This window comes from Chlorocebus sabaeus, chromosome 5 (assembly GCF_047675955.1).
Source record: "Chlorocebus sabaeus isolate Y175 chromosome 5, mChlSab1.0.hap1, whole genome shotgun sequence".
Taxonomy (NCBI): Eukaryota; Metazoa; Chordata; class Mammalia; order Primates; family Cercopithecidae; genus Chlorocebus; species Chlorocebus sabaeus.
Window position 1 is genome coordinate 4368856 of NC_132908.1, and position 14353 is coordinate 4383208.

A 14353-nucleotide genomic window follows, 5' to 3' on the forward strand; every position below is an offset into this window, starting at 1 on the left:
GGAGATCGAGGAGCAGCCCTTGCTATGGGGAGCCGGGACCCTCAGTCAGCATCCCCTGGGCTTGGGCAGCCCTCCCAGGAGTCCTGATCTGGGTGCCATCCACCCTAGGCTTGAAGGAGGTGAGGCTGGGCCCAGGTGGGGCAGGGCTGCCTCTGGCCTTGGACAAGGACGGGTCAGGAAGCCTCACCTTCCCCAGGCCGCGTCTTCTGCCAGCAGCAGCTCTGGCCCATGTGCGGCTGGGAGAGGCTTGTGGCAGATGTGGGGCCAGGTGAGGCCCTCCTGGGTTGGTCTGATGGGCAGTTTACTGTCTGCCTTCCTCTAAGGACAGGACCCTGGGCTATCTCATTCCAGGCCTCACGGATGGTCCCAGGACCAGATAGGCTCCAGGACCTTCCCTACAGTGTCTCGGGAGAGCGAGGTTTGCATGGCCCAAGCCCCATGCCACCCCACTGCCCAGCATGGGTGCAGCAGGGCAATCCTGCTCCCCGCCTCCTGCTCCCGGTTGCAGTGAGGGCTTTGTTGGGAGAGGAAGTGTGAATCATCAAAGGCAGGGACCCCATGGGTGGGGAGAAAGGAGCTGAGCCCCAGCTGGCAGGACAAGCTAGGAGACAGGAACAAAGGGCCCAGGCTGGCTTGCAGATGGTGCCAGGATTGGTGGCCTTGGGATGCCCCCTCAGCCCCTGCATTAGGGATGTGCCCAGGCTTTCCGGAAACCCTAGAAGTGGAAGCATTTTCCAGGAAGGCTGCATGCTGAGGTGGGGGCAGGGATGCTGAGTGCAGCTGTGGCCCGGACTGGGTGCAGGGAGCTTGGGGACAGTGATGGACACACAGCACCTTTTCCTGTTACCCTCAGTGGGAAGGAGGGGAGGGGGCCCACTGGGCTGCTGCTGCAGGGGCACCCAGAACATGCTGGAGTGAGCCTTCTGCAGCCCCCATGCCACTGTCCCACAGGTCATGGCCCCAGCCCCCAGCACTCGGCCTCACCCCTGGGGGGAGAGTCAGCCAAGCCAGACCCAGGGAGCAGGCCCCGCGGCGCGGGTGTTGATGTCAGCGCCGAGTCAGGCCCAGCCACGCGAGGCTCTGGATTCAATTAGCGGCTGCTGAGGGCTCTGGCACAGGGAGGGAGGAGGCGGGCCATGGGTCATGGCGGGCAGTGGGTGGTGGCAGTGGGCCTGGGTGGGGCCCCTTCTTCCTGAGGCAGCAGTGGCAGCCCAGGTGGATTTCCTGTAGGCCTGGGTCCCATTAGGGGAGTGGCTGCGGCCAGGCCTGCCTCCCCCTTCTCGTGGCTGCCTTGTCAAAGGAGCCTTTGTGGGCCTGAGGCTGCCGCTGAACACGGTGGCTGCTGAAGAAATGTTTTCACTGCAAAGCAAACCTGGCCGAGTGGGACGGTGGTGGGGGGGCAGCCGGGGGGGTGATAGGGCCCAAAGAAAGGAAGCCTTCCCAGGAACAGTGTCTGGAGTGTGCCATCAGATCAGGGCTTCAGGGAAGGGGAGAACCCAGCCAGGGGGTGGCCAAGCTGAGATGCAGCCTCGACCCGAGACAAGTCCCCTGAATCTAGGCCAGGGACCAGGGGCAGATGTGGGGGTGTGCGAGCCCCCATCACCAGGTGCTGACCGCAGCAGGCTCTGGGCCATGTGGGTGACACACGCTCTTGTTTGATGCCCGGCGACCTCTTATATTGAAAAGGAGCGGCCGGGCGCGGTGGCTCACGCCTGTAATCCCAGCACTTTGGGAGGCCGAGACGGGCGGATCACGAGGTCAGGAGATCGAGACCATCCTGGCTAACGCGGTGAAACCCCGTCTCTACTAAAAAAATATACAAAAAAACTAGCCGGGCGAGGTGGCGGGCGCCTGTAGTCCCAGCTACTCCGGAGGCTGAGGCAGGAGAATGGTGTAAACCCGGGAGGCGGAGCTTGCAGTGAGCTGAGATCCGGCCACTGCACTCCAGCCTCGGCGACAGAGCGAGACTCTGTCTCAAAAAAAAAAAAAAAAAACAAAAACAAAAGGAGTGGCCACAGGGAGGGAAGACAGCGTGCTCACAGTAAGTGGAGACAGGACCCCAGCACCTGTTCCCCAGCCACGGATGGGGCTGCCGGCCACGCGGAAGGGCTTAGGGCCACTGTGAGCTACAGAAGCAACAGACCCTACATCTATGGGGGTAGGGAGTGATACAGTTCACCCAGCCCTCTCAAAGGTATTCACAGACTCATCCCCGCTCAGTTCACACCCAGAAGCATGGCACCCAAGACAGGTGTATCTTTGCACCTCCCAGACCAAAGCATGAGATGTTCCTTCAGTGCAGGCTGCCAGTCCCTCTCATTATCCTCCCACCTCCACCTGGCACCAAGCATGGTGCCAGGCACACAAAGTGCTGGGCAGCCCTCCGTGGATGCTGCCTGAGCACAGACAGGACCTTGGTGTTTGAGGCTGGCGTGGCTCCCAGCCCCCGCTCCTCCTACTGTGGCCGGCTTCCCCTCAGATACTCCACGTATGTCACGGGGAGGGCATAGGTGGGACCACAGTGGAGGCCCCTGGGTGAGGATGAGGAGGAGACGGGGTGTGTGCATGAACCCTGGCCTCCTCTAGCTCTCATAAGGGCACACACTGTTCTGCCCAAGAAAAGATGGAAAATCTGTAAAACAGAAGAACTCGAGGGTGGTGGAGTAGACGCAGTTGCCAACCTCCCGTGCCCACAGATGACACTCCAGACTTTCCATGCTCAGCCCAGATTCGCTCAGAGGTCCTGGCACCCCAGGGAGTCAGTGGGGAGGCTCCAGCTTCCAGGATGCCTGGGGGTGCAGGGGACCCGCCACCTCTCAGAGCAGCTGGGGGGCTGGCACACATCCTTGGCATCCACCAGCTTCATGGGGGCTGGAGAGTCCCGGCTCCCTTGCCAAGGGTGCCAGGAAGGCAGAGCAGGGGCCAGGGCTCGGGGGCAGAGGGGAGAGGACCCTGGCCTGGCCACCCATCTGGGAGTGATTTGAGAAATTCCAGTCCTCACTGGTCCTTCGAGGCTATTCTTAACTGTGGTAATTACAGGGTCAGCCTTGGCCAGTGGCACCGTGAGGTCTGGGCATCATTAACTCCTCCAGAGGCCACACTGGGGTGGGGCAGGAGATGTTTGCAGGGGATGGGGACCCTGTCACTGGGGGCGGAGCCTGGAAGGCAGGAAGTGGTGGGTGGAAGTGACTGGTGCTGGGTCCCTTCACACCAATGCCTCTGCTGGGGGCCCTGCAGGGAAGGGGCTATCTGACCTAGAAAGGTCTAGAAGACAAGATGCCAGGCAGCTCCGGGCCCAGGATGGGGGACATGGGGACAGATCCTAGACGTAGAGTCTGAAGGCCCGGGAGCTCTGACTCCTCAAGGCAAGGCGGGTCCCACTGACTCCTCCCTGAATCCCCAATGCCCAGAGCAGGCAGGAGGCTGAGGGCAGCCCTGACTCTGCCTCTCGCCCTCCATGTGACTTCAGGGAAGGTGCTGAATCTTGCTCACCTTTGCCTCCCTCATCTGTAAAATGGGCCTTGCCAGCTTCTCAGCCCCTTCCTGGGTGTGAGAGGATGGGAGAGGGTGCCACTGTCACCCTGTCCCCTACCCCTCCTCTGGGCGGCTCTCAGCTGGGGGAAGCCCTTGGCAGCAGCTCTCACTGGTATTCAGGTGGGACCTCTTTTGGGGACTCCCCAGAAGATCCCACAGCCTTTCTTACCCCCAGACACATACCCTTGCTGGTCCCAGAGCCTGGACAGGTCATTGTTGCCTGTGACTCAGTTTCCTCAGTTATGCAATGGAAGAAGGAATAAGCTTGCCAAGGACCACCCCTTTCCTGGCTCTGATGTTCTCGGATCCCCCTGCCTGCGAAGATTCCAGCAAGGCCCTCATGAGTCATGGCTGAAGCCTCAGAAGGCGGATGGAGTCCCTGCCGCTCCACCCTGGCCCTGCCTGGCTACGTCTCTGAACACCCCCAGCCTCAGTTTCCCCAGTTGTGTTGTGGGTGGTCTGAACGGATGGGTCACTCATAAATGCTTGCCCTGGGCCTCCTGGTGTCTGGCTCCGGAGCCACAGTGGGCCAAGGCCAGAGCGTGCCTGGCCAGGACCCCGCCAGGCACTGCCAAAAGCCCTCTCCACACACTTCTGGGGGCAGATGGAAGGATGAGGTGCACTTGGAGCGCCCCAGGCTGCCTGGACACCAGCCTCACCTGGGGACACACCTCAGGATAGAACAGGACAGCACATGGCTGGTGCGGAGTAGGCCGCTCAGGGGGCCGCATAAACCTCAGTGGGCCGCATAAGCCAAGGCCCACCTCCACCTCCACCTCTACCTCCACCTCCAACCTGCCAGGCTGTCCAACAATGAGCACACCCACCCTCCTATCATAGCCTGGAGCCTCCCTGGGCCTCAGCCCTACCAGAACATCCACAGAAAAATGAAGTGCATTCTTGCATTTCCAGACCACACCCTCTCCCTGAATGCCAAGCATGCCTGTGTCAACCCCTGGCCATGAAACCTCTGGTGACCAAGGGCCCACTCTGCTACCAGGGGCCAAAGGGGTACCAGAGCACCTGTTGTAGGTGATACCTGGAAGCTTCGGGGGTACAGGGCCAGGTGTCTGTTGCAAGGCCTTGCAGCCCAGATCAGGTACCCCAGAATACCCCGGAGATCAGCCCGCCTCACTGACAGGCCGGATCAGGTACCCTTGCCAGCGGCGCCCTGGGTCATCAGCCCCCCAGCCCACCCGCGTGTCACAGCTCCTACCCTGGTGAGGTGTCCAAGGTGAGGGAGGCCAGGGCGTTGGAGAAGAGCCGCGTGTCCCACAGCTTTACTTCATGCTCACGCATCTGCAGGGAGGGCGAGAGAGGGGCTCAGAGGGGCCTGTCCCTCAGAGCCCCACCCGGGGGCTCCCGGGAAACCCAGTGCCTGAGGGTACAGCCTGACACAGGGCACCTGCCTCAGAGCAGGGCTTGGAATAGGGATGGGAGTCACCCCAAGGAAAGAGAGTTTGGGTTTTCATGTTCTGCCCCTTTAAGAACCCTTAGGTGACAAGGGATGAGGGGCGGTTCCCTCCATGGACTCGGTCCCTGTGGGGCCACTATAGCTCCTGGGGTCAGGCTGAGCTATTACAAATGGAATCTGCCAGTTTTCAGCAGCCGTCAGTCCCCTGAGGCTCTGAGACCCGGCTGCACAGTCAGGCCGTATATGGACAGGCCTGGAACTGGCCCTCAGTCCCCCGCCTCCCATTGGCTTCGTCCCTGCCCAAAGGGCTGGACACGTCCCCACCTGGCCATGCCCTGCTCCTCCAGGAGGAACCCCCTACCTGGTTGAATCCAGTAGACACAAGGTACTCCCGGGAGCCCGTCCATGCCAGCCGGCTATCCCTGCTGTTCTCATGGGCCTGTGTGCTCTGCAGGAGGCAAGAGGTGGACCTGAGCCCCAAGGCCCCCTGCTGGTAGGCGGGGCCCCCTGGACTGGGCCTGAGCTGGGGAACTTCTGCTGCCCACCTGCCTGAAAGCCTCATAGAGGGTGGGAAGGGCTGGTTCCTTCTCCACATCCCCACTGGGACCAAAGGTGGTCTCCAAAGCACCCCAGGGATCAGCCCCAGCTGAGGGCAGCTCTGCGCCTAGAGGCCAACCTGACCGCTCCTCCCGAGTGTCCCTCCTCCCGAAGAGAAGGCTGCCTCGCTCCCCAGCTCCAGGCCCCTTCCCTACCGCACCAGGGGCTTAAAGGCACTGGCACTTTCTTGCCCCCATAAGCTGTGTGATCCGGGGGACGCCACACTCTCTCAAAGCGTCATTTCTCTCACTTGTGTAAGGGGCACCTGGTGCGGTGCCACCCACTTCCCAGGGCTGTTGCCATGTGGAAGGGCAGAGCTTGTGGCAAAATGCCGTGTAAATCGGGGGATTTTGAGGATCACTGCGGCCGCCCCAGGCAGGAGGCAGGGCCTGGGACCCACCTCTGGGCAACGTCCAGAGAGCGCCAAGCAGTGCCTCTCCTGGCCCTCCCAAGGTGCTGGAGCTGCCAGCAGGAAAGCTCCCGGCCCCTGGGAGGAGAGGGAAGCTTATATGGTGGGTGGGGCCCTGTCCTCCTGGGCCCTGGCAGTAGGGAGCTGAGGGGGCCAGAGGAAATGCAAACAGCTCCTCCCAGTCACCCTGGCCCCTGGAGCCTGAGACGAAGGACCCTGTTACCAAAAATAGCTCACCCCAAACCATGGCCAGCTTCCTCTGAGCTTCCCACGATCTCCTTGGGAATGAATGAGGGAGGGAAGCAGCCTGCGAGGAGCTGGCCCGGGGCCCCCTCCCCAGCCCGTGGAGGCTGACTCCAGCGTGGGAGACCATCGGAAACGGCTCCAGGTCCCGTCCTTCGAGGGGCTTTTCTCACTGTTCCCTTCCCACCAGGCTGCGGCCGGCACAGGAAGTTGGGGCTGGAGCCTGAGAACCAAGGCCCCACTGCCCTCTCTCCACGTAAGAGGGGATATCAGGTCAGGACAAGGGTCGAGCCATTGGCCAGCCCTGCCCTCGACACCCGGAGCGGGTCACACTGTCATTCAGGCTCCTGCCCTCTCAGTGTTTAGTGTGCAAATATCCGTGTGTGCGCAGCCCACCAGGTGGCTCTTAGCTTGTCCAAAAGTCATTCATTCATTCAAGAAACACACAAGGCCTCCCAGGGACCAGAACTGTGCTAGGAGCTGGCGGTGGGCCCGGATGGTTCTCAGCTAGAGGGCAGGTGCTGGGGGGGAAGCAGTGCCCCTCGCTCATCTACTTTCTCCTCATATGGATATGTGAGCCACACACTACCCGAGATGACACGGTGAACAAAATGGGAAAAGTCCCCGTGCCCGTAGAATAAACACGTCGGGGAGGCAGATGTAGGCCAAACAGAAATCAGTGTGTCATTCCATGTGACTGTGCATGCCATGGGGGAACTGCATGGTGTTAGGGGAGGAAGCTCTGGAGGTGGACCCAGGAGAGCCCCAGCCCAGCCACCACGGCCACCTTCCATGGTGGGTCAGTCACCGGCTCTGTGCCTCAGTTTCCATGTCTGTAAAAAGCACCGTAACAGAATTTATTTATTTTTTTAACCTTTCCTGTGGTGCTGAAGGACCTACTTTTGAAGACGGCCATAAGGAGTAAGAGGGAATGCTTGTACAAGGCTCAGGATTGTGTCCGACAAGTGTCACGTGTGCATGTCTCACAAGTAATAGCAGGGTACCGTCAGAGTGTAAGTGAGGGAAGACCTAGCGTCATTCCCACTAGGTTGTTTGAGGGTTGACAAGCGTGAGCCAGGTATGGGAACTAGCATCCACAAAGAGTTGAAAACTGGATGCAGAGAGACCCGCTCAGTCAGCAGGTGGGGATGCGGGAGGTGGAGGCCGGGCCAAGCCTGCAGGATCCCCCCAGGGCTACCACTGAGCACTTTTCACCTAGAGGGCACAGGCTAAGGCTAGGGGTGGGACACCCCTTGGCCTGTATCTCCCACCTTCCTAATTCGCATGTGGGCAGCCAGAGGCGCAGAGAGAGGAAGCCATGGTGCAAAGTGGCCCGGCCCCAGCTGTCTCCTCCACCTGCACAAGAGGCACATGAGGCTCAGAGTGGTGATGAGACTTGCACAAAGTTGCGGCTAAGAGGCAGCAGGGAAGGGAGGAGGAGCCGCCTAGGACCACAGCTGGCCCAGAAACACTCTGGTTTCCAGCAAACATCCTGGGCCAGCTCTCGCTCCCTGGAGTGTTCAGCCCAGCCTGCAGAGCTTCAGGTAAGAGCTTTGGCTGCGCCCAGCCACTCCCCACTGTGGGTACACCCAACTCAGTTTGCCCAGAGACCACGGGAAGTCCCCAAGTGAGGGAGGGGGTCAGTGGCCCACCCCTTACTCTATAACTCCTTATCAATGGAGTGATCACCAGTATCAAAAATGAGAGGTGGGCTGGGTGCAATGGTCCCTGCCGTAATCCCAACACTTTGGGAGGCTGAGGCGGGAGGACTGCTTGAGCCCAGGAGTTCCAGAGCACCTGGGCCACAAACTGAAAACTTCTCTCTTAGAAAAACAAACACTAGGCCGGGCACAGTGGCTCACGCCTGTAGTCCTAGCACTTTGGGAGGCTGAGGCGGGGGGATCACCTGAGGTCAGGAGTTCAAGACTAGCCTGGCCAACATGGTGAAACTGCATCTCTACCAAAAATACAAAAATTAGCTGGGAATGGTGGCAGGCGCCTGTAATCCCAGCTACTCAGGAGACTGAGGCAGGAGAATCACTTGAACCTGGGAGGAGGAGGCTGCAGTGAGCCGAGATTAAGCCCTTGCACTCCAGCCTGGGTGACAGAGCAAGACTCTATCTCGGAAAAAAAAAAACAAAAACACCAACTAGCTTGACGTGGTGGTGCGTGCCTGTAGTCCCAGCTACTAGGGAGGCTGAGGCAGGAGGATCGCTTGAGCCCAGGAGGTCAACGCTGCAGAGAGCCGTGATGGCGCCACTGCACTCCCGCCTGGGTGACAGAGCGAGACCCATTTGCCAGCCTCAGCAAGCCTCAGAGGAGAGCCCTCTCCAGCTCCTCACTCTCCTGGGTAGCGGGCAAGAACAGGGGCTGCAGCTGAGACCCAGGCATCGTTACCCTGCATCCCCGAGGCCCTCCACAACCTGGTTCTGAGAACAGGAGGGGCCGTGGCAGGGCAGAAGCAGTGCCAGCCCCGTAGGGGGTGAGGAGGGGAGGCGTAGGCCCACCCCTTCCTCACCATGACAACACTTCCTGTGCAGGGCACGATGGTTCCAGGAGCAGCCCTGGCTCCCTGCTTGGGTAAGGGGACCTGCTTTAATAGCAAGACGCCCCCACTCACTCCCTTCTCTCCTCTGAGGCTCACCACCCCCAAGTGGCCTGTCTGATGCACTGGGGTTCCTAGAGGGCTCAGTCTGGGGCCCCCTCCCACCCAGACAAGGGTTCTGAGTCCTCCACACTCATCTGGGGCTGCCACTTCCCCAGAACAGCCTGGGCTCCAGAGCCTCACCCAGCCCCAGCTAGGCCAGTTGTACAGGGAAGGGGTGGCAGTGGGGGTCCAGGCGGTTCCACAATCAGATGGGCGAGCCTGCCTGTCACCCTGAGGTGGGACCCTGGAGAAGCCACAGAACCATCTGACCCTTGGGGTCTACACCTCCAAGGAAGTGGAACATGCCAAGTGCCTGGTGCGTAACAAAGGCTCATACATGCAGTCTAAGAACCAAGCAGGGGTGTGAGCAGGAGGAGTCACCCCAGGGTCCCCTACTCCAAGCTCATGCCTGAGGCAGGGCTCCAACAAGACAGTGGAGGGCGGACTCCCTGGCCCACTCCGGGCTCTGGGGCAGCACCAGGGCTCAGGTGGGGTGGACCCACAGAGGACAGAGGTGGCATGGAGGGCAGGCGGCTCCGCTCCCTGACCCCCAGCCACACCCCACCAGGCAGGAAGGAGGATTGCCAGAGAAAGCGCTCCCAGAAGGCCTCTCCCTCAAGTCGGCCCCTCGGCTCACACCGGCCCTGGCTGCCAGCAGCGGTTTTCCTAATAGAAGCCAGGTGTGGGCCAGATGCCCTGGGCGGAAGTGGGGGGCAGGGCCACACGGAGAGCGGCATTCCAGGCCTGCTGCCCCCGCACCAGGGCCCGAGCACAGGCCCCAGCCAGCAGCTGGAGGGGTGGGAGCCACCCACGCTCTTCCCAGGTCTCCTCGCCCCAAAGCCCCGCAGGGGGGCTCCCTCCAGAACCAGATCCTCTCTCTCTCTCTTCGAGGAGCTGGGAGCCCCTTGGACAGCAGCCACTCTATCCCCACCTCAGCATCAGTCACCGCCCCCAGCCCTGCTGGAAGAGGAGGGGAGAGAGGAGGAAGGCTGGAAAGAGGGGGCAGAGGAGGGGAGAAGAGGAAGAATCACGTGGGCCCAGCAAGCTAGCTCAGAGCCATGCCTGGTAGGTCAGGGGCAGAAGCATAGGTGCCCCACCAGTGCCCTGGGCTCTGGAGAGGAGAGTGCAACCTGAGAAAGTGGAGGAGGCCGGAGGAAGCCTCCGTGACGCCTTCAAGCTGAGCCTGGGCCCCGCTTTCTGGGCAAAGGCTTGGAGGTCAAAGCAAGCTACCTAGTGAGGATACCGCGCACACCCACACTGCCTTGAGATGCAGACAGCCACCATCTACCAAGCCCAGGTCCCGCATGACGAAGAGGTCAGCCAGCCTCACCAGCAAGTATGACCAGGGTGTGGCCAAAACCACTCTGCCTGGCTAGTTTCACCGGTTAAATGGGAGTCCTCTCAATCTTCAGCTGGACAAAAGTGGAACTGACTGTACCGTTTGGACTAAAAAATTGCAATCTTCCATGTGACTGGGTTTCTCTCCTCAGTCTTGGGTGTGTAGGGGGCTCTGGGGCTCCAGTCTACCGCTAGTTTGGTTTGGGCTAGTGGTTTGCCCTCGACCCCGGGTGAGGAAAAAGTCCTAGAAATGGGGAGGGGGTATCTGTGATGGGCCTAGGTCTTTGCTGGGGAACTCCTCTCCTGAGCTAACAGCAGGACCCTAAACTTTACCTTCCTCAGGAAAGAAGCCCCCTCAGCTTCTAGAAAGTTCTTTTTAGAAATGTAAATCCACGGCCAGGCGCGGTAGCTCATGTCTATAATCCTAGCACTTTGGCAGGCCGAGGCGGGCGGATCACAAGGTCAGGAGTTCCAGATCAGCCTGACCAACATGGTGAAACTCTGTCTCTACTAAAAATACAAAAAAATTAGCTGGGCGTGGTGGTGGGCGCCTGTAGTCCCAGCTACTCGGAAGGCTGAGGCAGGGGAATGGCGTTACCCAGGAGGCAGAGTTTGCAGTGAGCCGAGATTGTGCCACTGGACTCCAGCCTGGGTGACAGAGCGAGACTCTATCTCCCCCCGAAAAAAGAAATATAAATCTACTCATCGTACTTCCTGCTTAAAACTCACTAGCCGGGCGCGGTGGCTCAAGCCTGTAATCCCAGCACTTTGGGAGGCCGAGACGGGCGGATCACGAGGTCAGGAGATCGAGACCATCCTGGCTAACATGGTGAAACTCCGTCTCTACTAAAAAAATACAAAAAACTAGCCGGGCAAGGTGGCGGTCGCCTGTAGTCCCAGCTACTCAGGAGGCTGAGGCAGGAGAATGGCGTGAACTCGGGAGGCGGAGCTTGCAGTGAGCTGAGATCCGGCCACTGCACTCCAGCCTGGGCGACAGAGCGAGACTCCGTCTCAAAAATAAAATAAAATAAAAACTCTCTAAAGGCGGCCGGGCATGGTGGCTCACGCCTGTAATCCCAGCACTCTGGGAGGCCGAGGCAGGAGGATCACAAGGTCAGGAGACTGAGACCATCCTGGCTAACATGGTGAAACCCGGTCTCTACTAAATACACAAAAACAAAATTAGCCGGGTGTGGTGGTAGGCGCCTGTAGTTCCAGCTACTTGGGAGGCTAGGGCAGGAGAATGGCGTGAACCCGGGAGGCGGAGCTTGCAGTGAGCCGAGATCGAGCCACTGCACTCTAGCCTGGGCGACAGAGCGAGACTCCATCTCAAAAAATAAATTAAAAAAAAATTACCGGCCGGGCGCGGTGGCTCAAGCCTGTAATCCCAGCACTTTGGGAGGCCGAGACGGGCGGATCACGAGGTCAGGAGATCGAGACCATCCTGGCTAACACGGTGAAACCCCGTCTCTACTAAAAAGTACAAAAAACTAGCCGGGCGAGGTGGCGGGCGCCTGTAGTCCCAGCTACTCCGGAGGCTGAGGCAGGAGAATGGCGTGAACCCAGGAGGCGGAGCTTGCGGTGAGCAGAGATCCGGCCACTGCACTCCAGCCTGGGTGACAGAGCCAGACTCCGTCTCAAAAAAAATAAATAAAAAAATAAAAAAATAAAAAAAATTACCTACTGGCTTCCCACAGCCCAGGTGACCACGGGCCTGTTTCCCCCAGCACCGCTCGCGCAGACTCCGCAGACGAGCCTGTCCTCCTCCAGGCCATCTGTGCCTGCCCCCTTGGCATTACTCAGGCCTCTGCTCCCCAGCCAGTTACTCAGGGAAGCACTAAACCAGCCCAGCAAGAGAAGCCCCAGCAACTACCCCGGGACAGGGCCCTGTCCCAGGATTGTTGCTCCTGCCTACAAGGTCTCTGTAGGGCGAATGAATGGTGCCCCAGTGGCTGGATGCCTGCAGCATGAGCCAGGTCCCAGCTTCCCCGCTCGGAACTGAAGTGGCTACGCACACTCCATGCACAGACACAAACCAAAACACGCTCAGTTCCTGGAGCCTGTACGTTTTGATAGGTCCCACCCGGGGTCTTCCTGCAGAGGACAGGAGCTGTTTCTTTTTGGCTCCTCTGCAGCTGGTCTCTGCTGACCGTGCCAGGGTGAAGGTCTCAAAGGAAGGAAGTGGGGATCTCAGATCACTGACTGAAGCCACAAGATGGCCTCCGTGGAGAGCCTGGGGGAAGCTTAGCTCTGCCCACCCTGTGATCAAAGCCAGGCCCTCCCAGGACCCAGAACACACTTCACAGGAAGAGCTCCCAGCAGTGATGGCCCACCTCCTGGGGACCCCTGGTGCTGCGGACATGTCTGCCAGGACCCCAGGCCTGCCCTTACCTCCACCTGCTGGAACTACTGGGTGCTCAGCCTCAGCGGAGGCTTCAACCCACCCCAGCTTACCCACACAACTCACCTGAGAGGCCTGCGGCTGTGTTCTGGGGTCAAAGATCCGCAGCTGCTTGTCCTGGAAAAGCAGAGAGGAGGAAACAACTTGCAACTAGGGCTGGAGGGTCCCTGGAAGCCAGCCTGTTCTCCCACCCGCCAGCTCTGAGCAGCCCATCCCCAGCACACAGGGCTGGCATCACACACCAGGGCATCCCTCCTCAGCCCTGTTTCTCCTTCTCAGCACAGCAGCAAGCCCCACCCAGTCCCCCAAAAAAGCAAGCTCAGCAAGCAGTGTTCAGCTTCCTGAGACCTACTCCACACCAGGCATACCAGACACTCGACCCCTCCTAGTCTTCCAACTACCCTATGAAGTGGTGCTATCACCATGACCCCTCACAGACAGACAAATGGAGGTCCAGAACCAAACTCTAGGCTGTCAGCGCCCCACACATGCTCAGCCCTATGCTAGGCCCAGCGTGGAGAGGCTCACGTGACGCCCTCATTTCTGCACTTACACAATTTAGCATTTAACCAGGAAAATGAGCTTACACCTCCGAACCATCCATTCAGCAGTAACTGATTCAGATTATCCAAAGGGAGGATGGAAACAGACAAAAAGCAGAAAAAAATGTACTGAAATAAAACACCCATACTTTGTATAGGACCTTCTTTCTGTGGAACAATCTGTGTGTGTGTGCATGCACACGTGTGTGTACACAAACACGCACCACGTTTGGCCATAACAAATTAAGTGCAAAAGGAAGTTGTAGAATAACATGGCATAGTGTGATTCTACTGTGGTAAAAATCAACAAAAATCTCCATTTCTGTGACCATGATCCTGTTTGTTTTTATTGTTACACAGCTGTCATACAGCCCATACATTTTACATGTTTGCTGAGCAAGGAGAAAGGTCTAGACTAACATAGGCCACTGTGCTAATGCTGGGTACCAAGGGTGGGGAAGGTAGGGGCTGGTTAACTTTTTCTTTTTACATCGTAGCACAGGTCTATTTTGTTTCATTCAGCATAGATTCCTGTTTTCATATTTTGAAAAACAGTAAACAATTTGAATTTGAAATGAAAAACACCACCAACCAGGCATAGTGGCTCGCGCCTGTAATCCCAGCACTGTGAGGCTAAGGTGGGTGGATCACCTGAGGTCAGGAGTTTGAGGCTAGTCTGGTCAACATGGTGAAACCGCGTTTCTACTAAAAATAAAAAAATTAGCTGGGCGTGGTGGCAGGCGCCTGTAATCCCAGCTACTCAGGGGGCTGAGGCAGGAGAATCGCTTGAACTCGGGAGGCAGAAGTTGTAGTGAGCTGAGGTTGCACCACTGCACTCCAACCTGGGCAACAGAGTGAGACTCCATCTCAAAAAAAAAAAAAAAAGAAAAACAACATCCTTTGCACCAGCACACATTAAAAAAAACTTGAAATACACATGCTCCTCAAAATACAATGGAGTTACATCCCAATAAACCCATCTTAAACTGAAAATACAGTAAGTATGGCCAGGAGCAGAGGCTCATGCCTGTAATCCCAGCACTCTGGGAGGCCGAGGCGGCAGATCACTTAAGGTCAGGAGTTCGAGACCAGTCTGGCCAACAAGGTGAAACCCCGTCTCTACCAAAAATACAAAAATGAACCAGGCATGGTGGCAGGCACCTGTAATCCCAGCTACTCGGGAGGCTGAGGCAAAACTGCTTGAACCTGGGAGGCAGAGGTTGCAGTG

General features: G+C 58.5%; 1 protein-coding gene across 1 annotated transcript in view; it reads right to left on the bottom strand.

The window, feature by feature from the left end:
• CORO7 (coronin 7) overlaps positions 1-14353 on the bottom strand; it is a 68654-nt gene that overhangs the window by 31685 nt on the left and 22616 nt on the right. Inside the window, exons 7-9 of the mRNA XM_007984243.3 lie at positions 12650-12700; positions 5310-5396; positions 4751-4833 (exon numbers count right to left, since the gene is read on the bottom strand). Coding sequence (XP_007982434.2) covers positions 4751-4833; positions 5310-5396; positions 12650-12700 — 221 coding nt within the window. The remainder of the gene's footprint in view (positions 1-4750; positions 4834-5309; positions 5397-12649; positions 12701-14353) is intronic.